Source organism: Micropterus salmoides, unplaced genomic scaffold (assembly GCF_014851395.1).
Source record: "Micropterus salmoides isolate LMB-PRFRI ecotype aquatic unplaced genomic scaffold, ASM1485139v1 Ms_hic_scaffold_1, whole genome shotgun sequence".
NCBI classification, from domain to species: domain Eukaryota; kingdom Metazoa; phylum Chordata; class Actinopteri; order Centrarchiformes; family Centrarchidae; genus Micropterus; species Micropterus salmoides.
The window spans coordinates 2,039,421-2,064,036 of NW_024040040.1; the positions used below are offsets into that span (position 1 = coordinate 2,039,421).

Sequence of the window (24,616 nt, forward strand, 5' to 3'; positions counted from 1 at the left end):
CCCGATGTCGCCAAAGAAGAATCACATCAAAAAGTCGGAGTTACCAAGGTGCCGGGCTGACGTTGCCCCCATGTACTAGTGGTGCTAGCAGAGTAGAGGTGATGAACACAAGCAGTGCAGTTAGCCCTGAAGATATTCTCAAGGCCATCAATGATATGAAGGTGGAATATTCTATAAAATTCGAAAATGTGCTGGCTGCTGTGGACAACGTAAAAAAGGATGTCAAGGACTGTGCTGGGTGAATCGCTCACGCTGAGGCACGTATATCTGGAGCTGAAGATAACAACGTTGCCATACAGGCCACAACCACCACCTTCGAAGAAAGGGTCTAATCACTTACGGCTAGACTATGTGGATTTGGAGGGACGCAGCAGGAGATCGAACAGTGCAGTGGCTTCTTGAGGCTCTGGAGATGGAGCCACTCCGTTCTCCCTTGATTATTGAGAGAGCACATCACATTTCTGGCCCAAGGTCCGACCCCAACGCACCCCTGAGAGCTCTGATAATGAAGTTCTTAAACTATAAAGACAAGGATCATGTGATGAATGCAGCCAGGGCGAAAGGGGGAGTACTCTACAAGAATCAGCAGGTTATGTTTTTCCCATAAGCACAAGCAGTAGAAACGCTACAACAGTGTCAAGCAGCAGCTATGTGTTAAAGCTATTCTGTATGGAATCCTGTATCCAGCACGCCTGAGGGTCTCCCATGACAATCGTTCCTATGTTTTTGAAACACCAGCTGATTCAGAGATCTTCCTTGTGAAGCTTGACCTAGGGGTAAAAATGGAGCAACGCTAAAGAAGAGTCCACATATAAAGTTTTCTTTAACATGGTCTGTTATGCATATGGCATATTGGGATAATCTAATCTGGAATTGTAGAGGATGGGCTTTGAATGCTTACGACTATTCCTCCTTTGGACAGTCACCCAGCCCCCCTTTCCTGGCTGTTCAGGAGATGCCGGGGGACGTCTACCAGAGGCTAACTCAGGCCGTTCCGCACCGACTACCGGGGACTGGCTAGCTACAGTAGCTAAAGACTGATCTACCAAGGTGCGGAACCGGACTTCTAAATCACTGAGCCTCGCCTCCATGTCTATAAATAAACTACATTTTGTTAAAGGTACCATTATACCACTCACATACCACTCACGTACCGAGCAGTAGAAAGTAGGAGAGCGAGAAGGAGAAGCCATCGCTAGCTGCTAAGCTAAAGTCACTAACGGCTAAGCTAAAGTACTGTAGCGTCAGCTACCAAAACAACTATGAGATTGAACAGCAGTCTCTAAAAGATGGAAAGAAGTGTGAGTGCTTAGGCAACATTACTGTATGAATAAATGTTTAGCAGACAGTTAGCAGTTATCTGTAATGACAAATTAACAAATTTAAAGATGTATGCCTACATCTCTTACTTCCGTTTTTAACGTAACAGATTTTTTTACATACCTCGGCATTCGTATCTGGCTGGAGATCGATCGAATAGTCTAAACCAACTATGACCCTGTTGTAGACTCAGTACTTCAATTGATTGAAAGATTGTCATGTCTACCTATATCTTTAATTTGCCGGATAAACATTCTGAAAATGACCGTCCTCCCAAAACTGTTGTATCTGTTTGAGTGTTTACCTCTGCCACCACCACCATCCCTTTTGGCAAGGCTCAATAAGTCGTTCACTTCTTTTATTTGGAATAATAGACGTCCCATAATACGTTTGTCCTTGTTGTACCTACCGTATGACGGGGGGGGGGGTCCCCATCTGCCAAATATCCAGTGGTTCTACCGGGCAGCACAGCTTCCTGGCTGGAGCTTGAAATGTCCTCAGTCTTTCCCAAATTACCTTGTCTTTCCCAATTCCTTGGAAGAATGGAGTAGTATTTGAACTAAAGCTCATACTCAGACTGTTAATACTCAGCTGAAGCTTCTACAATACAATTGGTTAATGCGAACATATGTAGCGCCCGCTACAAGTTAAATTTATTTAATAACATTATTCCAGATACTTGCTACAAATGTAATCATTCTAAAGGGACCATGTTTCATTGCCTGTGGAATTGTGGAAAAATTAAAGAATTCTGGAAGGAGGTATCACATATGATATTCCAAATGGTATCAGTGAAGCTACCTTTCCATCCAAAAGTGTTTATTTTGGGGTTGTACTCAACCAACCTACATTTGAATACTCAGGTACTAACACTTATAAATAGGTGTTTACTGCAAGCAAAATGCTTAATAGCTCTCGCCTGGAAAAGTATGAACAGGCCGAGCATTGCTCATTGGCTCAGAGAGATGTCTTCCTGTATAACAATGGAAAAGATTACATGCATGGTTAAGGGTAAACAAAACACTTTTGCTAAGGTTTGGGGACCATTGTTGGATTTGATTGAGCGAAGTGTGGTGGGTGACATATTAGCTAATTAATGGGACACTGGTTGGCCGTATTTACTTGGCTTGAGGTGCAGGCGGGAGTTACTGGACTGTCTTATGATGCTGTGGGTCATCTGAAAGTTGTCCCAATTATCACCTTTCCCATCAGATCTATCCTAATGGCTCAGACTACTGTGAAAGGCACTTCTTTTCTTTTCTTTGTTTTGTTTTTCTGTGCGTGCGTGCCTAGCATCTCTTCTGTTCTATCTTAAAGGATATATTTCCTTATAGGTATTTGTGTGTATGTATGTATATATTTTGTGTGCTTTGTTGCTGGTTATCGCAGGTTAATTTTGTAATGCTTTTACACTAAATGCCTTGTTAAAGCAAAAAAAGAACAATAGTTAAAAAGTGAGGATGACTGTGGTGCAGCTGAAACAAATAGTTAGTCAGTATTAGTTAGTAGTAGATAGTTTAAAAGGGATTTTTGTATCTAGATACCTGATACATAGTATTCCATTGCCAAAAAATCATTAATTGGCTAACCTTCTGAGTCGGACTGCGGCTTTACAATTACAGGTCCGTGAGTAGCCTAAACTATGTCTAATCTGTTTGATTAATATTTTCATCTTCAGTTATTGCCACTGGCATTTAGTCCTGTCAGGTTACAGCTTATTAAATATAGCCTTCCTATTTAAAACGAATGTAATGGGCTGTAGGAGAATTCCGGCACTTTTTCATTCATTAAGGAAATCCCAGTCTGGTAAATGATGAATGAGCAATGCTGTATAAAATATAATATTATTAACAGGGACGTGCACAGACATTTTGGTAGGCAGAGGCTCAAGTGAAAAAAAGGGCATTTTGTTTAAACAGCAGCTAATGATGATTTTAGTTATCTACAACAAACAACAGAACAACAAACACGTGTTCACATTTTCAGCTGAGGATTAATTTGGCTAGCCTTCAACTCTACAATCAATCATGATACTTTTCTACAAAATAATCAGTTCACACAGAGACCACGGTCTTCTTTAGTATTCACTGGGTTTATCACAGGAGCAGGCGACAGCAAAGCAAACTATGTCACAATGTGCATGTTTTCTATACTACTGGTTTCAAGTAGGGAGAGAGGGGGGGAAAGTACCATTTTTCAGAAAAACCTGATTTGAAAAGATAATGTTTCAGACAGTGATATATTTTTGCAGTGGTCACTAACTCACAGGTGTGGTCTATCATTATCAGGTGGTATTTTGTACAAATGTAATATATATAATAGAACTACTTCCGTATAATTTCACTTTAAACATATGTGGCACATTGTTAGTTTCGACCCTGTCAGCTGGGACAAAAGTAACACAACAATACAAGCTAGATTTTTTGTGTTACACTTGTATTTAATAAATAAACATGACTGTGATCCTTAATTAATGTGTAACTGCAAACATCTTTTGTTCTTTAAGTTAAAAAAAAAATTAAGTTGCATTTATATTTTTTATTTTAAACAAACTTGAATTGTTTAGAATATTTCATATATGTACAGTGGGTACGGAAAGTATTCAGACCCCTTTAAATTTTTCACTCTTTGTTTCATTGCAGCCATTTTCCAAAAATCAAAAAAGTTCATTTTATTTCTCAGTAATGTACACTCAGCACCCCATCTTGACAGAAAAAAAAACAGAAATGTAGAAATTTTTGCAAATTTATTAAACAAGAAAAACTGAAATTTCACATGGTCATAAGTATTCAGACCCTTTGCCGTGACACTCATATTTAACTCAGGTGCTGTCTATTTCTTCTGATCATCCTTGAGATGGTTCTACACCTTCATTTGAGTCCAGCTGTGTTTGATTATACTGATTGGACTTGATTAGGAAAGCCACACACCTGTCTATATAAGACCTTACAGCTCACAGTGCATGTCAGAGCAAATGAGAATCATGAGGTCAAAGGAACTGCCTGAAGAGCTCAGAGACAGAATTGTGGCAAGGCACAGATCTGGCCAAGGTTACAAAAAACTTCTGCTGCACTTAAGGTTCCTAAGAGCACAGTGGCCTCCATAATCCTCAAATGGAAGACGTTTGGGACGACCAGAACCCTTCCTAGAGCTGGCCGTCCGGCCAAACTGAGCTATCGGGGGAGAAGAGCCTTGGTGAGAGAGGTAAAGAAGAACCCAAAGGTCACTGTGGCTGAGCTCCAGAGATGCAGTCGGGAGATGGGAGAAAGTTGTAGTAAGTCAACCATCACTGCAGCAATCCACCAGTCGGGGCTTTATGGCAGAGCGGCCCGACGGAAGCCTCTCCTCAGTGCAAGACACATGAAAGCCCGCATGGAGTTTGCTAAAAAACACCTGAAGGACTCCAAGATGGTGATAAATAAGATCCTCTGGTCTGATGAGACCAAGATAGAACTTTTTGGCCTTAATTCTAAGCGGTATGTGTGGAGAAAACCAGGCACTGCTCATCACCTGTCCAATACAGTCTCAACAGTGAAGCATGGTGGTGGCAGCATCATGCTGGGGGTGTTTTTCAGCTGCAGGGACAGGACGACTGGTTGCAATCGAGGGAAAGATGAATGCGGCCAAGTACAGGGATATCCTGGACGAAAACCTTTTCCAGAGTGCTCTGGACCTCAGACTGGGCCGAAGGTTTACCTTCCAACAAGACAATGACCCTAAGCGCACCGCTAAAATAACGAAGGAGTGGCTTCACAACAACTCCGTGGCTGTTCTTGAATGGCCCAGCCAGAGCCCTGACTTAAACCCAATTGAGCATCTCTGGAGAGACCTGAAAATGGCTGTCCACCAACGTTTACCATCCAACCTGACAGAACTGGAGAGGATCTGCAAGGAGGAATGGCAGAGGATACCCAAATCCAGATGTGAAAAACTTGTTGCATCTTTCCCAAAACGACTCATGGCTGTATTAGATCAAAAGGGTGCTTCTACTAAATACTGAGCAAAGGGTCTGAATACTTATGACCATGTGATATTTCAGTTTTTCTTTTTTAATAAATTTGCAAAAATTTCTACATTTCTGTTTTTTTCTGTCAAGATGGGGTGCTGAGTGTACATTACTGAGAAATAAAATGAACTTTTTTGATTTTTGGAAAATGGCTGCAATGAAACAAAGAGTGAAAAATTTAAAGGGGTCTGAATACTTTCCGTACCCACTGTGTATATATATATATAAATAATGCTATAATATAATAATGTTTTGAAATGAATTAAAATTTGTTTTAGTAAGAACAGTGAGTGATCTGCATTTTGAGTTCTTTTTACTGACACCTACTACACTGACCTCCCATACCGGGGCAAATTCGACCATGCAACCCTAACATGCTCCCCACATGGTACCCTGTCCCACCCTGCTCCATTCCCACCGTCCTCTTTTGTGTTATACCTGCAATTGAGACTCATTCCTCAAACAACGCTGCGTTCTACTAAAGCGAACCAAATTTAATCAATTGGGCCAGCTTACACTAGTGTTTTTCTTCAAGTGTTTTTCCGGTCACCTCTGAACCTTTTCAAGACCCTTGGGAACTATTTGCAAGTCTGGAAATCCCAGAGAACAGTCATGTCAGAGAATACTACTAAAGAATACCTACATTACCATCTCACAAAACAGTCACAGGACAAAGTCGCAAGGCTGTAGTTACAAATCATATTTATTTACAGTATAAAATCACCATGCAGCATGGTCCCACTTTTCACAATCAGGTAGTGATTCACTGAATAGATCTAGATTTTAACATATGTTCCTGGATTCAAGCTGTATTCCTCACCAGTGGAAAGAGTCAACCATCATCCCGATTCCTAAAAAGACACATGCCAAGGACCCCAAGGATTTTAGGCCAGTTGCCCTGACATCGGTACTCTGCAAATGTATGGAAAGAGTGGTAGGTAACAGTTCTGTGACAGGAAGACTGGACCCACTCCAGTTTGCTTATGAAGCCAAATGTGGAGTGGAGGATGCAACTTTCTTGGAGACTGTGACCAGACAGCTGGACTCATTACACACTCACACAAGGATTTTATTTATAGACTTTTCATCTGCTTTTAATACTGTACACATATATACACTTCTGAAACATCTAGTTGAGCTTCAGGTTCACCCAATTCTGATTTTATGGATTACGAATTGTCTGTACAACTAATGTGGCTAAATTGTCTTCAGTGTATCTATGCTTTATATGTGTTTTTATGTCTTTTGAGCCTATCTTGTCAAAGACAAATTTCAGTCACTTGTGACAGACAATAAAGTTATCTTATCTTATCTTGCCTGTCACTGCTCTTCATTCACAATGCAGAGGTGGGTGTTATGGATAACTACAGGCTGCAGACGCTCAGAGAGGAGGCAATGTTACCTCTAAAAAGCTCAAAAACGTGTCAGACAAGTGGAAAAGAAAACAGGCATACCAACTTCTATGACCATCATCCGTGCCTGTTTGCTTACATGTAGCCCAGAGAAGTACATTCTAGCTTTTATTTGACACAGAGTTGGGAGTGAAATTATTGTTACTTTTGGTTTGATCCAGTATTCTCTGGTTTTCTCTTTGATCTTCCTAATGTTTAACTGACTTCATCTGCTACAAGTTTAATTATTGTGACTCACTACGAATTTGCGCTGGAAAAAAATCCTGTTTGCTTGTGTGAGTTGTGCGTATCTGTCCACAGAATTATAAGGGGGCCGGTTGAGCTAAACTAAACCAGACAAGCTGAAAAGTGCACAGAAAGGAAGACTGGACTGTTCAGTCATAGTGGTGTCAACAGTACCACCAATGCTTTAATATCAGGGGAAACCATCTTATGCAGTGTTGTTATGAACAATTTAACTCAGAGGACTTTACCTTGTGTCTGTCTCTGTGTGGACAGACATAATGTGAGCTAACTCTTCATGATTCCTCCACAGAGTCCACCAGGAGAGCTCAGAGGTTCCCAGTGGTCAGTCTGCCCAGCAGGATCAAACACACCTGGACTCCATATTTATGGTCTGTACATGTACAACAACTACTTTTCCATCTATTCTGTTCACAATAATCTCCACGCTGCACTTTTTAGACCAGTGGATTGTCAGTCTGTCCAACATGGATCTGATGTTTGGTTCCATGATTTGACTTTGATTGTGTCCTTCATATAATATTCTGTTCCAGCTGCTGGAGGAGAACATTGTCACTTTTGTGAAGAACGAGCTGAAGAAGATCCAGAAGGGTCTGAGTTCAGATTACCCAGAATGCTTAAAGAGTCAGAGGGAGGATGAGGAGGTGTTGGAGGGTAAGGAGGAAGAGCAGAGGAGGAGCAGCAGAGAGGCATTTCTGAAGATCACACTGCACTTCCTGAGGAGAATGAAGCAGGAGGAGCTGGCTGAGCGTCTGCAGAGCAGTAAGAGGATTTCTCTAAAGATTTAAGCTGCTGGATAAACGGGACATTTACTGATGGCTCAAGGGACGGAGCGTAATTTGTAAATATGTGCATTGTTGAGGGTAAGGAAATGGTGAAATAGTGACTTTGTGATTTAGTTTTATTAATTGATCAAATGTTTTGTGTGTTCATTCAAGACCTCCTGCTGCAGTCTGTCAGTGTAAACTTAAATCTAAGCTGCAGAAGAAGTTCCAGTGTGTGTTTGAGGGGATTGCTAAAGCAGGAAACCCAACCCTTCTGAACCAGATCTACACAGAGCTCTACATCACAGAGGGAGGGACTGCAGAGGTCAATGATGAACATGAGGTCAGACAGATTGAAACAGCATCCAGGAAACCAGCCAGACCAGAAACAACCATCAGACAAGAAGACATCTTTAAAGCCTCACCTGGAAGAGATGAACCAATCAGAACAGTGATGACAAAGGGAGTGGCTGGCATTGGGAAAACAGTCTTAACACAGAAGTTCACTCTGGACTGGGCTGAAGGCAAAGCCAACCAGGACATCCAGTTCACATTTCCATTCACTTTCAGAGAGCTGAATGTGCTGAAAGAGGAAAAGTACAGCTTGGTGGAACTTGTTCATCACTTCTTTACTGAAACCAAAGAAGCAGGAATCTGCAGCTTTGAAGAGTTCCAGGTTGTGTTCATCTTTGACGGTCTGGATGAGTGTCGACTTCCTCTGGACTTCCACAACAATGAGGTCCTGACTGATGTTACAGAGTCCACCTCAGTGGATGTGCTGCTGACAAACCTCATCAGGGGGAACCTGCTTCCCTCTGCTCGCCTCTGGATAACCACACGACCTGCAGCAGCCAATCAGATCCCTCCTGGGTGTGTTGACATGGTGACAGAGGTCAGAGGGTTCACTGACCCACAGAAGGAGGAGTACTTCAGGAAGAGGTTCAGAGATGAGGAGCAGGCCAGCAGAATCATCTCCCACATCAAGACATCACGAAGCCTCCACATCATGTGCCACATCCCAGTCTTCTGCTGGATCACTGCTACAGTTCTGGAGGAGGTGTTGAAGACCAGAGAGGGAGGAGAGCTGCCCAAGACCCTGACTGAGATGTACATCCACTTTCTGGTGGTTCAGTCCAAACTGAAGAACACCAAGTATGATGGAGGAGCTGAGACAGATCCACACTGGAGTCCAGAGAGCAGGAAGATGATTGAGTCTCTGGGAAAACTGGCTTTTGAGCAGCTGCAGAAAGGAAACCTGATCTTCTATGAATCAGACCTGACAGAGTGTGGCATCGATATCAGAGCAGCCTCAGTGTACTCAGGAGTGTTCACACAGATCTTTAAAGAGGAGAGAGGGCTGTACCAGGACAAGGTGTTCTGCTTCGTCCATCTGAGCGTTCAGGAGTTTCTGGCTGCTCTTCATGTCCATCTGACCTTCATCAACTCTGGTGTTAATCTGTTGGTAGAAGAACAATCAACCTCCCAGAAGTCTGAAACAAGAAATGATGAATCTGCAGTGATACAGTTCTACCAGAGTGCTGTGGACAAGGCCTTACAGAGTCCAAATGGACACCTGGACTTGTTCGTCCGTTTCATCCTGGGACTTTCACTGCAGACCAATCAGACTCTCCTAAGAGGCCTGCTGACACAGACAGGAAGTGGCTCAGAAACTAACCAGGTAGCAGTCGAGTACATCAAGAAGAAGATCGAAGAGACTCACTCTGCAGAGAAAAGCATCAATCTGTTCCACTGTCTGAATGAACTGAAGGATCGTTCTCTAGTTGAGAAGATCCAACAGTCCCTGAGTTCAGGAAGTCTCTCCACAGATAAACTCTCTCCTGCTCAGTGGTCAGCTCTGGTCTTCATCTTACTGTCATCAGAAAAAGATCTGGACGTGTTTGACCTGAAGAAATACTCTGCTTCAGAGGAGGCTCTTCTGAGGCTGCTGCCAGTGGTCAAAGCCTCCAAGAAAGCTCTGTAAGTGGGATTTATTCATCAATAAATGTCTTTTTTAATAATCTTTTTTTAACCACATGGTACCTGCCACCTATTTCCAGGAAAGACGCCCAAAATAAATCAGTAATATCTCCTCAACCATTAGGCCTAGATGCATAATTCTGGTCTCCTTTGAAAGGTCAGAAGCTAAGAAATATAAATCCATTGTACATTAACATATTTATTTTACCATTACAGACTACATGGAGATGCAATACAGAAAAAATAGATTTTCATCCTCACCTAATAAAAAAAAGCTATATTTTAATGCAATAAACCAGGGGTATTCAATTAGATTTCAAAGAGGTCTAGTTAGAGAAAATTTCCCGAAGCAAAGGTCCGGAACATCAAAACGATGAACTTGCGTTATCATTCAGTAACATAACCTATAGTTGTATCAACACATGTTTTTAGTCAACAACGGACTATCAAATCAAATAATATTACTCCCAGTTTTCACATCAAACTGGAAGGATAATAAATAATAACTATTCAAATAATAAATTCTAAATTTAAGTAAACTAAATTAAAGTGCCTAATTTTTAGAAAAAATTTAATAAAAAGTGTAGCTTGAAGTGATGAAGTGAAGTCTTAACCAATTTTATAATAAACACACAAATGAACAGCTGTAATGCCTCCTCTTCTCTTTCATTTCCTCTTACAGAGCTACCACTTTCCTACTTTCTGTTGTTCAGTGAGAAACGTGAGCTCCAGCTGGCATATTGGAGATCTATGAGATATTCTGGTTTTGAACTGCCCGTGGGAGGAATGTACATGTAAAAATCTGTACATTCTTGATTAAAAGTCATGTGAAATCTCTTTTATCTTTCGTCTCCTCAATTCGGGTGTGTTTCCAAAACGTCTCTGGTGAATCTCGCGGACTCGACTCGCAAGCATCGGTATGCACAGATTTGATTGGCTGAGCAGCGTCACATGAGACGATTGGAGCACATGCGATTGGTCTGAGAGTTTCCTGGTCCTCTAAACCAGTACAGTAAATGCTAGAAAAGCTGCGCGGGTTAAAATAGAAACGCTCCGTCACGAGGTAGTAAGTCTCAATAATAAATGTGCTGTAGGTCGGCGGTCCGGAGAGGACGGCGGCTGGGTCCGGATCCGGACCGCGGTCCGCCTATTAGTGACCTCTGCAATAAACCATCAAAACCATCAAAAGAATATCTTCTAATACACCTGGAATACAACTGTAACGGTAAATTTGATGAATTAAAAAATTTGATATACAACAGTTACACAATCTTTCAAAAATATACCAGGCGAATGTTTTGGCCATATTTACTCTTTATATGTTCACTTTTATTGGGAGTCATCTTCAAAATGTTATTTCTCTCCATACAGTTACTTTCCAAATAACATAAAGCTTCCAAAACATTGAAATATTGATAAAAGCAGTCAATATTCCTATGACCAAAAGCACTCCGATGCTTTACAGGCCACAGCTTGAGAACAGAACATCCTACAAAGGCTGTTTCTCTTCGTATTGAAGAGACAAATTGATTGATATCCTGCATGTCTGTGTAGCTCTTACGTGTTGACACAAACAACCGCTGTACCACATGGTTAACTGGAGAAGAAAATTAGTAACTTATTAGTGGTTGCATGTTTATTCCTGATTCCATCCTGATTAATTGCCATGTCTCCAACATGTTTAAATTGAAAAGAAATGTCTGCCATCCCCTAGGATAAGTTATGCAGTGTATTCTGGCCTAGGCAGATAGCTAAGTGGCTACAAGAAATTCAGAGGGTGGAATGAAGTTCAAAGCTCTTTACTGTTGTCATACTTCTCATGAAGGAATTTTGTAAAACTAAAATTATACAGAAATATAGCACCAATCACTGAATGCTATTCAAACACATCAACATACATAAAGTAATGTAAATGACAGCTACAAAGTTGTAACATAAACATATTACAGCTGGTACATTTATATCTGTAAATAGCTAGTAAGTGCAACCCAACAGCTATAACCAACAGAAACTATGGATGACTTCTTTGCAGAAAGGCTATACAATAGCTAGTTTAACATTGGCAGTATTCACATGTGAACACATTACATATTCAAGTAACATCACAGAATGTCTTACATGACATTTGTGAACCAATATATTTAACTATAAATTCAAATATAACTTAAAAGTGATGCTTTCCCAAAGCACAGAGTGGGGAAAGGATAAGGTGACTGGAGCTGTAAGCTGACCGCATGGCATGTAACTACTAATGGATTTCCCGATCAGACTGCATCATGTGACAAAAAAAAAACTGAATACAATGTAAGGATTATACATGAACATAATGAATTACTCCCAGATGACCTTTAGGGGGAAAAATTAACTAAAAGTTAAAATAAAGTTCTTACACAACATGACACAGTGTATAAAAACTGTTGTCTATGAGCTTTGACAGTCAGCCCTACTGTATACCCTATAACACATGTTTATTTCAATTTTGTGCATTATTTTCTTTCCAGAATGAGTGGCTGTGACCTCACTGAGAGAAGTCTTGAAGTTCTGTCCCCAGTTCTCAGCTCAGAGTCCTCTAGTCTGAGAGAGCTGGACCTGAGTAACAACAACCTGCAGGATTCAAGTTTTAAGCTGCTGTCTGCTGGGCTGGAGAGTCCACATTGTACACTGGAAACCCTCAGATCAAATCAAGTTACTTTTTGTTTGGGTAAAGCGGTTAATTCCTGATTTAGTCATGATTAATTGTTACATCTACAACATGTTGAATTACACAACATTTTAACACTAATGATATATTTCCTTGTTCATTATTTCCTCATTAGACTGAGCTGCTGTAACCTTTCAGAGAGAAGCTGTGAAGCTCTGTCCTTAGTTCTAAACTCCAAGTCCTCTAGTCTGAGAGAGCTGGATCTGAATAACAACAACTTGCAAGATTCAGGAGTAAATCTGCTGTCTGCTGGATTGGAGAGTCCACACTGTACACTGGAAAAACTCAGGTCAGGATTTGAAAACCCTATCGTGCAGTGCCTGTTCCAAAGGGTTTGCTGAGTGTTGCTGCTTCAATGTATAGAAAACTGAATACTGATGAACTCTTATACACAGATGTAGCCAGTCCCCTTATAACCAGTTTGCCTAGACACTTAATCTATAAATTTAAGTGCATTTTAAATTGACATTGCAGAGTCAGTCTTTCTGTCCTTTGTTGTCAGAATTGTATTCGAGTTCCACGTAAGTGAACTCAGAGGTCATTTGATGTCCTTTAAAATATGGGGTATGAGTGTCTTCATGACATGGTCAGGCTAAGCAATTGTAATTTACTAAACTTAGGTTACTTAATCCCTTGTTTTTCATGTGCTAGGAGTTATTGCAGGCCTATAGTACATTGAGAAATTTTCTTCCAACTTTCCCATTAGTGACCTCTTGAGACCTGCAAAGGTCATGGGACAGCTAAGGATCCTCGGGAAAAGTTTATCAGTTTTCTTGACCAATTTAAAAATTCTTCATCATCACATCATGATCATGCTACGATACATTTCTGAAAATTAAAATAGTCCATCCATCCATCCATCCTTCTTCATCTGCTTATCTGGTGTTGGGTCGCGGGGGCAGCAGCTCCAGCAGGGGACCCCAAACTTCTCTTTCCTAAGCCACATTAACCAGCTCTGACTGGGGGATCCCGAGGCGTTCCCAGGCCAGTGTGGAGATATAATCTCTCCACCTAGTCCTGAGTCTTCCCCGAGGACTCCTCCCAGCTGGACGTGCCTGAAACCCCTCCCTAGGGAGGCTACCCCAGTCTGCCACTCTTTAAGCACTGATTTCCACAAAGTGTTGAAGAAGTGTGTCATCTAAGGCATCCCCTCCTCATCCATTTCTGGACGGACCTCATCAATCCCCGGGGCTTTGCCACTGTGGAGTTGTTTGACTACCTCAGTGACTTCCTCCAGGGAAATTGATGATGATCCCCCATCAGCTTCCAGCTCTGCCTCTATCAAAGAGGGCAGGTTAATGGGATACAGGAGTTCCTCAAAGTGTTCCTTCCATCGTCCAATTACCTCCTCAGTTTCCCCCCCCTGGGGTGGCGGCCAGTTTTCCAGACACTCCTCTGTGCCAAACGAAAGTCCATCTCCATTGCAACTGTTGGTTTGCCTCTAACAGATAAGCGGATGCAGGCTTTCTGGCCTGTTGGTGCTTTGCAACCACCTCTGAAGTCCTCTAGGATCACATATCCTCTCAGGGGGAAAAAAATCACAGTCGAGGGACTCAAACTTCCCTGGCAATCCAAGATGGCGGCAGATCAACAAAGTGCTGTGTTGCTCTGAGAAGCATGTCTTGCTTTTTAATGTGTTGTAATGTGAAATTTTAGTCTGAAAACAGTGTCACTTTTAGCTTTAAATTCCAAGCCTTTCTTGAGCTTTTTATATTACAGTTTATATTACATTTTGGACTCTAAATTAGACTCCGCACATGTGCGACTAGCCTGCAGGCTGTTTCCTCACCTTGGGCCTGTTGCTAGCAGTTTATCCACCTGCTAGCTGCTAGCTGTTTCTTCACTCTGGGCCTGCACTGCCTGGTTGCTAGCTGTTTATCCACCCTGGGCCTGCACTGCCTGGCTGCTAGCTGTTTCTTCACCCTGGGCCTCCACTGCCTGGTTGCTAGCTGTTTATCCATCCTGGGCCTGCACTGCCTGGCTGCTAGCTGTTTCTTCACCCTGGGCCTGCACTGCCTGGTTTCTAGCTTTTTTCCCACCCTGGGCCTGCTCTGCCTGGCTTTTAGCTGCTTTACCACCCTGGGCCTTTACCAACTGGCTGCAAGCTGTTTCTCCACCCTGGGCCTGCATCGCCTGGCTTCTAGCTGCTTCTCTACTCTGGGCCTGCACTGCCTGGTTTCTAGCTGTTTTCCCACCCTGGGCCTGCTCTGCCTGGCTTTTAGCTGCTTTACCACCCTGGGCCTTTACCAACTGGCTGCAAGCTGTTTCTCCACCCTGGGCCTGCATCGCCTGGCTTCTAGCTGCTTCTCTACTCTGGGCCTGCTCTGCCTGGCTTCTAGCTGTTTCCCCACCCTGGGCCTGCTCTGCCTGGCTTTTAGCTGTTTTTCCACCTTGGGCCTGCACTGCCTGGCTGCTGGCTCTTGACTGCAATTCCAATACCAAAATTGCTGATTCTACCTGGTATGACTTTCAATTTAAATATGCATATCCAATTTAAATATCCAAGTGTATTGCTGTGCCTTCTGCTCATTTGTCACAATTCTTACAAAAGTCATGATAAATTGTCTACATGTAATTTTGGAAAGACTCTGGGTGCCCATACTTATGAACATATCCGAGTTAATGTGAACTACGATCATAACAAATCAACTGCTCCTACGTATAAAATGCCAATATCAAAACTAAAAAATTTGTGTGTCCTACAACCTTGGGTCATAAAACAACTCCTTAGTTTCCTAATTTTGTGTGATCATTTTTCACTTAATGAAACCTCTATTATGTTACTTTCAATTGAGATTGTGTCTAAAAACACAATTCCCAAACGTTCTGGATACCAAAGACGACTAATTATTCTGTTACTCTTACTATCTGGAAATATACAACCAAACCCTGGCCCAGAGGTTCAAACCCCATCAAGTTCTTACCTGGCCTTAAAATAATTCATCTTAATGTTTGCAGTCTTCTACCTAAAACTGACCAAGTTCGAATCTGGGTAAGGTCAACAGGAGCAGATATAGTTGTTATTTCTGAAACATGGCTAAACAAATCTATATCTGACAATGATGTTTGCATAGATGGCTTTCAAATCTATTGTGTTGATAGACTAGCTAAAGGTGGGGGAATTGCCATTTATGTAAACACATCTCTCCACGTAGATTTATTACAAGCGGAATCTCTCTGTAAACAATTTGAACTTTTAATGCTAAAGGTTGAAATTGCCAAGGGTTTACATGTAAATGTTGTGGGATGTTATAGGCCTCCTTCAGCCACCTCTAACACTCCAATTACTAAAGGATTTTCTATTTATGCTCGATTCAGATGAAACTATACTAATTGGAGATTTAAACTGGGACTGGCTTAGCCCAAATTCTGATGATTTCAAAATTGTATGTGATCAATTAAATCTAACACAATTAATTGCATCCCCTACTTGTCCAAATAATAAGTGTCTTTCAAAGTCAACATTGATTGATCTGATCTTAACAAATGCCCCACATAAATACTGTTCAACCGGGGTGTTTTGTAATGATCTCAGTGACCACTGTTAGAAATACCAAAATGGATAAAAGAAAACCACGAGTCATTATAAAAAGAGATTTAAAACATTTCAATGAACAGGCATTTTATCATGACCTTTCTAAGTGCCAATGGAACAGAATTGACCTTATTCCAGATGTCGGTCATTTTAGTGTTTCATGGCTATTGTTAATAAGCACGCTCCTTTTAAGAAATTTAGAATTAAAGGTAGAGATAATCCTTGGTTTACACCAGATTTGGCGAATGCTTTACATGAGAGGAACTTAGCGTGGACAAAAGCAAGAATAACTGGTTTAAAATGCGATTGGGATAATTTCAGAAAATTAAGAAATAAAAGTTCCTCCCAAATTAAAAATGCCAAGTCTAAATTCTACTTGTCAACTACGACTGATAGTCTAAATGACCCTAAAAGATTTTGGAAAACAATAAAATCTCCCTCTGCAGAAAATAACTCACAGGTCTTGCCAAAATATATTGTCCATAACTCATCAATTATTTATGATAAAGTTGAAATGGTAAATTGTTTCAACCAACATTTTATTTCATCTACACCCTCCATAAATTCAAGCAACACTGGGACTGTTCCGGAACAACCCTCTGATGCATCAACATTTAGTTTCCAGCCTTTTACTTTGTGTCAAGTCCGCAAAGCACTACAATCATTGGATGCACGTAAACCACAAGGACCTGACTTAATTGATCCGTATTTTCTAAAAATTGCAGCTGATTTAATAGCAAAACCTTTGACTGATATTTTTAACTTAAGATTGACTACTATGCAAATTTCCAAATTCTGGAAATCAGCTTTTGTCACACCGTTATTCAAAGGTGGTGATCCAAAAATTGTTAATAACTACAGGCCAATTTCAAAACTTTGTATCTTATCAAAAATTTTGGAATCTTTAATAAATGAACAGTTGAAAGAATTTTTGTATTCCAACAACATTTTATGCAAATTCCAGTCAGGCTTTAGGAAAGGTCATAGTACCATAACAGCAACATTGAAGGTGATCAACAATATCTCAACAGCTCTTGACAATAAGCAACATTGTGCAGTGCTTTTCATTGATTTGTCAAAAGCCTTTGACTCTGTAAACCACAGTTTACTCAAAGAGAGACTGATCAATATTGGATTATCTAAAAAGGCAGTTGGATGGATCTGTAATTATCTTACTGACAGGTCCCAATGTGTTAAATCAGATAATAATTGTTCTAATATTCTTTCCTTAACTAAAGGAGTGCCTCAAGGCTCTGTTTTGGGGCCACTTTTATTTACTATCTATGTGAACAATGTTGGCCAGGATCTTGTGGACACCAATTACCATTTTTATGCTGATGATATGGTTATCTATAGCCTTGCAAAAACTCTTAGTGCTTGTGTCTCTACATTACAAAACGCTTTTAACAAAGTTCAGAATATGTTTCTACAACTAGATCTTACTTTAAATGCAAATAAGAGCAAGTTGATGTTATTCTCAAAAGCAAAGAGCAATCTGCACATAAGTCCTCCAATTGTCACTCTTCAAGGGGCAGAAATCGAAAGAGTTAAATCTTTTAAATATCTAGGTATTTTAATTGATGACAGTCTTAGTTTTAAAGGACATGTTGAACATTTGGTTAGGAAACTGAGACTGAAATAGAAATAGGAATAAAATAGAAATAAATGTTTTTCTTTCAATGCAAAAAAGAAACTTGTAGCTGCAACATTTACACCCATTCTGGATTATGGTGACCTCATTTATATGAATGCCCCGACCCAAGTATTGAAACTATTGGACTCCGTTTACCATGCTTATCACAAACTGTAAGCCTCGCACACACCACTGTGAACTTTATACACGTGTGGGCTGGCCAGCACTGGAAAATCGTAGACTCAGTCATTGGTATATGTTTATTTATAAGGGTATTCTGCGTCTGCTCCCCTCATATCTGTGTGAATATATTCAACCAAAAGGGCTGGACTGTATTCTTTACGCTCACAAGACTCACTGCTACTGTCTGTACCAAGTGTCCGCACAGAAGCTGGTAAGGTGGCATTTCACTTTTCTGCCCCCACAACATGGAACAATTTACAAAAATTCTGGAAATTAAAGGAACTGGTTTCAATAGGCCAATTTAAACTCTTGCTCAAAGGTTTGGAAATGAAATCTATGGTTTGTAATTGTTATGAAATTGTCTGAAATGTACTGAATTGTTGTGATCTGTGCCGCTGTCTTGGCCAGGACTCCCTTGAAAAAGAGATTAGTAATCTCAATGGGATTTTCCTGGGTAAATAAAAAATATATATATCATGGACTGCCTCCTTCTTCACTCAGTCAGCTTCCCTGTCCACCACATTGTTTGGTGCTTTAACAAGTGCAAATACAATAAAACACAGATAAAAACAGGCTCACGATAAAGGCGAGAAAACACTTACAAAACGAGAATGTAGAATAAAATAAAATCATCTAAAATCAGGAAATGCTTTACTATAAAGTATGTTTTTAGAAGAGGCTTAGTTGAATATCAATCGGACAGGAGCCTCTTACAAACGCTCCCAGTTCACCCCGCTACAAAAGACCCACCCAGCTGGCCTGGCTCTAGACAAGGACCCCGAGCTTCCTCTGGGCAGGGTAGTTCCTGCTCTTCCTCAGTTTTTCATGGGATCTTTTTGAACCATTCTTTGTCTGTCCCTTCCCCCCAGATCACTTTGCCATGGAAAACCCTACTAGGAGCCACAGGCTCACAGACAACACAGCCCTTAGGTTCCTAGGCACACACAAACCTCTCTACCAAGGTAAGGTGATGGTTCCTGGGGGGGCTAAAACACAGTAAACATAACAAAGCAACATAGTAAGTTAATAAAAACAACAATGGCATGGTTACTTGATTAACTGTTTAAATCATTGTATTATGTATTTATCTAGAGATGATTTCTCCCTGTTTTGGACAGACGCAGCAGGATCCTCAGATGCTCTGCCATGTGTGTTGTTTTGTATGTTTGCAGGCTGTCAGGTTGTCTGATCACAGAGAAAGGCTGTGTTTCTCAGCTCTGAGCTCCAACCCTTCCCATCTGAGAGAGCTTGACCTGAGCTACAATCATCCAGGAGACTCAGGAGTGAAGCTACTGTCTGCTGGACTGGACGATTCACACTGGAGCCTGGACAGTCTCAGGTATGAAGAGGACTGCTGCAGCCACTGACAGTCAGTTTGAAACAGGAAGTCTTTTTGGGAAATGGTGGAAATTAAGCCGTTTTCCTTTGTTCAGAACAGAAACACTAGTTCTTCTAGTCCACTCAAAAGGCATCTGTAATAACAAACACGTTGCAATGTGACACTGCAACACTAAAATCACGAGTATTACCTGCACACAGTTTGCTCGTAAAGCCTGTCGCCTTGTGCAAATGACCAATGACACTGTAAACAAGAAAACGTTGTAGAGAGCCTGGTGGAGAATTGAACAGGTGGAGCTTTGTGATGAGCAGGACTTTAACACTAGAACATCCAACATTACCAATCCAACAACCCGGTTTATCACTCATATAGTCTATCCTCAGCTTTGCCTCGCTCTTCCCCAGCTCAATATCCATCCCTTCAACCCTGCAATAAAAAAGTCTTCTTTTATCTAACTCCTCCTTCTCTTACTCCTGCACTTGGGTCCGACTAGCCTAGCCATAACTTAGTTAAAAACAAAGTAAGTTAGTAAGTTTGGCAATAATAAAGTGATGTTTCAATTAACCTACACTATGAGAATAAAGTAACAGAGCATCTTTCTCTCTCTCACACACACACACATACACACAAACAGACAGTAACTTACACATTCCACCGTTATCGATCCCTCATCTGATTCTCCGTCACTCATGCAATTTTCAGAAGTTCTTGGACATTCATCCTTCTTCTGCTCTGATCCATCTATCACATATATAGCTCTAGCTCGTGATATAGCTGCTTATCAAAAGACGTGTAAAAAATGCGCATTGCTAGCTAACCAGGCATGCTGCGGAAGTTCAGCGCAGCATTAAACAGCAAAATAATTTTTTCTTCTTTGCGCTTTCTTTCAAATGCAGATATATTTCTTCTCTGTTACAGCAGCCTATTTACTGCCGTTGTTAATAAATATTTTCAATTTTTTCAGTGTAGTTTTTATCTTTTCAATTTATTTTCGCCACCCGCGCATAACTTTTATTAAGTGCATAAACCTTATCAGAGGTAATGATAATGACCTATAGTGTTTTACATTTTATGTAGTCTTGATTTGGGTGTGTACTGTGTTCATTTACATTCAAAAGTGTTGTAAATCTAGTTCAAGTACATTTTAGCATGCCACAGTCAACTTTAATCATATAAAATGAATTTCCCAACAACAAAAATGTAGCTAATGAAAATTCTGTGTGGCTAGTGATTTAGGAAAACCACTAGCCACAGGGGCTGGTAAGCAATAAAGTTAATGTCAAGCCCTGTGTGATCAATGCATTGTCCTTGTGAATGTGCTGGTCTGAACCCCCCTCCTCCTTTCAGGGTGGAGCCTGCTGGAGTCCGATGGTTGAGACCAGGTCTGAGGAAGTGTAAGTGTTTTTTTCATTTGATTCATGAAAACATTCAACCATCTTCAGACTGTGACATCACTCATTCAAAGTGCCAATCAATGAACAGATGATAGATCAATAACTGCAGTTTTATTGTCTCTCGTTCTCTCCATAAGATTCCTGTGAACTCACAATTGACACAAAAACAGTAAACAGAAAGATCAAACTGTCTGGCAACAACAGGAAGGCGACATATGTGGAGGAGGATCAGTCATATCCTGATCATCCAGACAGGTTTGACTACTGGCCTCAGCTGCTGTGTAGAGATGGTCTGACTGGTCGCTGTTACTGGGAGGTCGAGTGGAGAGGAACTGCTGATATATCAGTGAGTTACAGAGGAATCAACAGGAGAGGACAGACAGAAGATGGTTTGTTTGGATTGAACGATCAGTCCTGGACCTTGATCTGCTCTGATGATGGTTACACTGTTTATCACAATAAGAGAGGAACATCCATCTCCTCCTCCTCCTCCTCGTCCTCCTCCTCCTCTGGTAGAGTAGCAGTGTATGTGGACTGTCCTGCTGGCACTCTGTCTTTCTACAGCGTCTCCTCTGACACACTGATCCACCTCCACACTTTCAACACCACATTCACTGAACCTCTTTATCCTGGATTCAGATTCTGGTCCTTGTTTCCTGGTTGCTCAGTGTCTCTGTGTTCTGTGCAGGAGGGAGAGTCTCCTCTTGGTAGAGAACAGACCAGATGAGTCTGTACAGGATCACAGTTCCAGAAATCTTTCAGGTTCTTGTAATAAATTCATCAATGAACTTTGTAGTTATTGGTTTCTTTGTTTGTTTTAATTTTCTTGTTAATAATAATTAATTTACTAACATCCAGAATAAAGAGTACTAAATTGCGTGGGCATTCTAAGCTATTTCAATTGTAGTACCTGTGTGAAGTTCCCTCCTGCTTCAAACGCTCCACAATCATCCCGGTCCCCCAAAAACCCCCCATCTCTGGATTAAATGACTACAGGCCTGTCGCCCTGACATCTGTAGTTATGAAGTCCTTTGAAAGACAGGTGTTGGCCCACCTGAAGGACATTATAGGCCTTGCTGGAACCCCTGCAGTTTTACTACAGGGCTTACATGTCAGTGGATGATGCTGTCAACTTGGGACTGAATTACATCCTGCAAGACCTTGACTATCCAGGAACATATGCAAGGATCCTGTTCGTGGACTTCAGCGCAGCATTCAGAACCATCATCCTGGACATCCTCAGCACCAAACTCACCCAGCTCACAGTGCCCTGAATATTGTTCATTATTATTTTTTTATTGCTGGTGTTACTATTGTTATTAAAAACATGGAAAAACACCTAATTGAATGACAAACAACATATTAGTACTAGGGGATGGGGAAAAAATCGATACAGCATAGTATCGTGATATTTGCCATGGCAATTCTATATCGATACACAGACGCCAAGTATTGATATTTTAGTATATAAATTGCAGATGGGACTTTTAACTTTTTGGTACTAGAATAATAAAATCTATTTCTTTTTTAGTCCACTAGAAAACTTAACAGGACCATGTAGAGGACTGAAAAAGTGATACAAACAAACAGAGAAATGTATATTTTTAGATAAACAGATGTTGACAAAGTTTGACTTTAGGGACCTAATTGGAAGTTGGAAAAAGGTAATAAATTGCAATATATCTCAATATATTTAAAATCGCAATAAAATTGAATCGCAACATAAATATCGTGAGAATATCGTATCGTGGGGCCTCTGGTGATTCCCACCCCTAATTAGTACCTTTGCCAGGTAACAAAAACGCTATGTGAAAAATATGTATATTTAACTAATAAGTGAATGTTCCTCCCAGAAACTGTGTGTGAAGCCAGAGACTGTTTTCTTGGGTAGGACATTTAATTAGTCGGGTGTGTGGGGGTCCTCCCCAGAAGAATTTGAGCATTAAAGACTTAATTTCCTGCATTCTGGTGAAAATTTCTGTTCCAATTTATGGTGGAAATGTCTTATTATATAAAGGGAAACACAAAATTCAGTTGGCAGGTGACAATTCAAGATATATAAATATAATATTTTTCTCCTGTAGATCCAGGTTGCGAACTACAGGGGAGCCAGAGGGAGCTTAGCTCCCCTTAATAACACATCAGCTCCACTGAAAGCATGATTTGTGATATTTTGGGGGTCTCTAAAATATTGACAGCATGCTTTATTGCCATTAATTTCTATATTTCTATCATCATCAGGAACAGGTGCAGTTGATGTTGACTACCAGCTTTATACAGTGTGCTAGCCTCGAAAACTGCTGTATTTTAACATTAACTTACCTCTCTTCCTGCTATTTACTTTTTTAAGCTGGGTCTCCGACATTGCAAGCTTTGTGTTGGACAGATTTGTGCAGTGGTGTTCATGAGGGAGAGAGAGCGAGAGTGAGAGTGACGAGAGAGAGGAGGTGCGCAATGGCGCTCTGCAATCAAATAGGATTTTAAATAGGCCTAGTAAAAAATATCGAAAATCAATCTGTGGCGGTCAGCTCAGGAAGCTCAACCTGCCTAAGGAGCTGCTGATCCACTTCTACACAGCCATAATCCAGACTGTCCTCTGCACCACCATCACTGTCTTGTTTGGATCTGCCACTAAGCAAGGGCAATGTACGCCAAAACCAGCAGACTCAGGAACAGTTTCTTCCCACAAGCCATCACTGCATTGAACAGCTGACTCACAGTTTCAGGAAAAATTCCTGTGCAATATTATCCAACGAAGGTTAAAATCAAGGGCAACTGGACTTGGTTGAAGATACTGGAAAAGTATCCAGTATCCAGTAAAAGTCATTTCATTTAGATGAACAAGGTAAAATATGGTGATGTGTTTTAGCTAAATAAGTAGCATAGTAAGCTACATAGTACATTCATTGGAAAAGTGAATGGACACTATACCTTCAGTTAGCTAACAAAGTTAATCAAGTGGACTTATACAACGCTTTCAACAAGGAAACGCTGAGGAAAACCAGATACTTTTAACATGCAAAAATCTTCCCACCTGGCCTACTTCCATTCCAAGAAACAGTTCACCTGTGAGGACGCCTTTTCTCTGCAGAGTACATGAGTCTGGACTTGGTGTACTTCTTACTGAGAAATGCCTCATGAGTGAGTTTCTCGAGATGCATGATGGGAAGCTTCCCTCCTCTCCTGACAATAGGTGCGTTCGGTGTTGACTGCGGCTGACTTTCGCCGACTTGACAGTCTAACGTGAGCTGCAGATGACTGCAGGGGTGGAGTATAAAAACAGTACCGTCAAGTCGGACACATTCTACCTGTGTGAGCTTAGTGTGAGCTGAGATCAATGACTGATCTTGCGGCATTTGCAAAGAAAAATGCTGCGACACCAGGCAATAGTGTGGTTGCTCCCGCGAGGTTTTGTGACATGTCGACGTTTTGCAACGCTGGCAAAAGTCGGACACAATTTCTAACCAGCATGCTTTATTTTAAGTCCAGCATGCATCACGTTAAGTCAAACATGAAGTCAAACGCAACTAATGTCAGATTATTGTCTGATTTGTAGTTAAACGTGTCAGACTGCAGTGAAATCAGTGACTTTAGTCTCTTTAGAAAAAAATTTCACTGAACAGGTTTGTTGCACTTTTTCACTTTTGTTTGGATAAAAACTTTTTTAACTAATGAGGTTACCATAGTTACAACAACTCACTTAAAGAGCCCTTCGCTCTCTGGAAGCCAAGGTACTACAAACCAACATGTCCTCACCCTCCAGCTCTTTGTCTTTATACAAACAGAGACTTTATCACAGCTTAGTAACAGAGTGATTCATGGTTAACAGTCACGAGCGTCTCTGGCTGGTTCCTGTTTAAAGTTTCACTTCTCTAAAAGATTTGGGGCTGGAAGTTTTCACTTCTCTGAGCTTCATTGGAAACTCTGGACAAAGGAGGCTGAGACGAGCCGCTGCTCTCCCGCTGTCTGAGCCACTAAATGCGGCTTCGCTCGTCTGGAGAACAGTCGTTTGTGTCGGTGAGTGCTGTCAGTAGATTTACCTGCAAGACTGAAGACAGTCAGCCGGTTCTGTATTGATATATATTCAGTATCAGAATATTCATATATGT

The 24,616-nt window shown here is 41.0% G+C and overlaps 2 protein-coding genes across 2 annotated transcripts in view; one reads left to right on the forward strand and one right to left on the reverse strand.

Moving 5' to 3' along the window:
• Nucleotides 1-24,616, forward strand: part of LOC119902295 — a 91,397-nt gene that overhangs the window by 39,112 nt on the left and 27,669 nt on the right. The window contains exons 9-11 of the mRNA XM_038718810.1: nt 7,289-7,352; nt 7,515-7,743; nt 7,934-9,722. Coding sequence (XP_038574738.1) covers nt 7,289-7,352; nt 7,515-7,743; nt 7,934-9,722 — 2,082 coding nt within the window. The remainder of the gene's footprint in view (nt 1-7,288; nt 7,353-7,514; nt 7,744-7,933; nt 9,723-24,616) is intronic.
• Nucleotides 1-24,616, reverse strand: part of LOC119905743 (zinc finger protein 771-like) — a 137,264-nt gene that overhangs the window by 17,590 nt on the left and 95,058 nt on the right. The gene's annotated exons all lie outside the window — the stretch shown is intronic.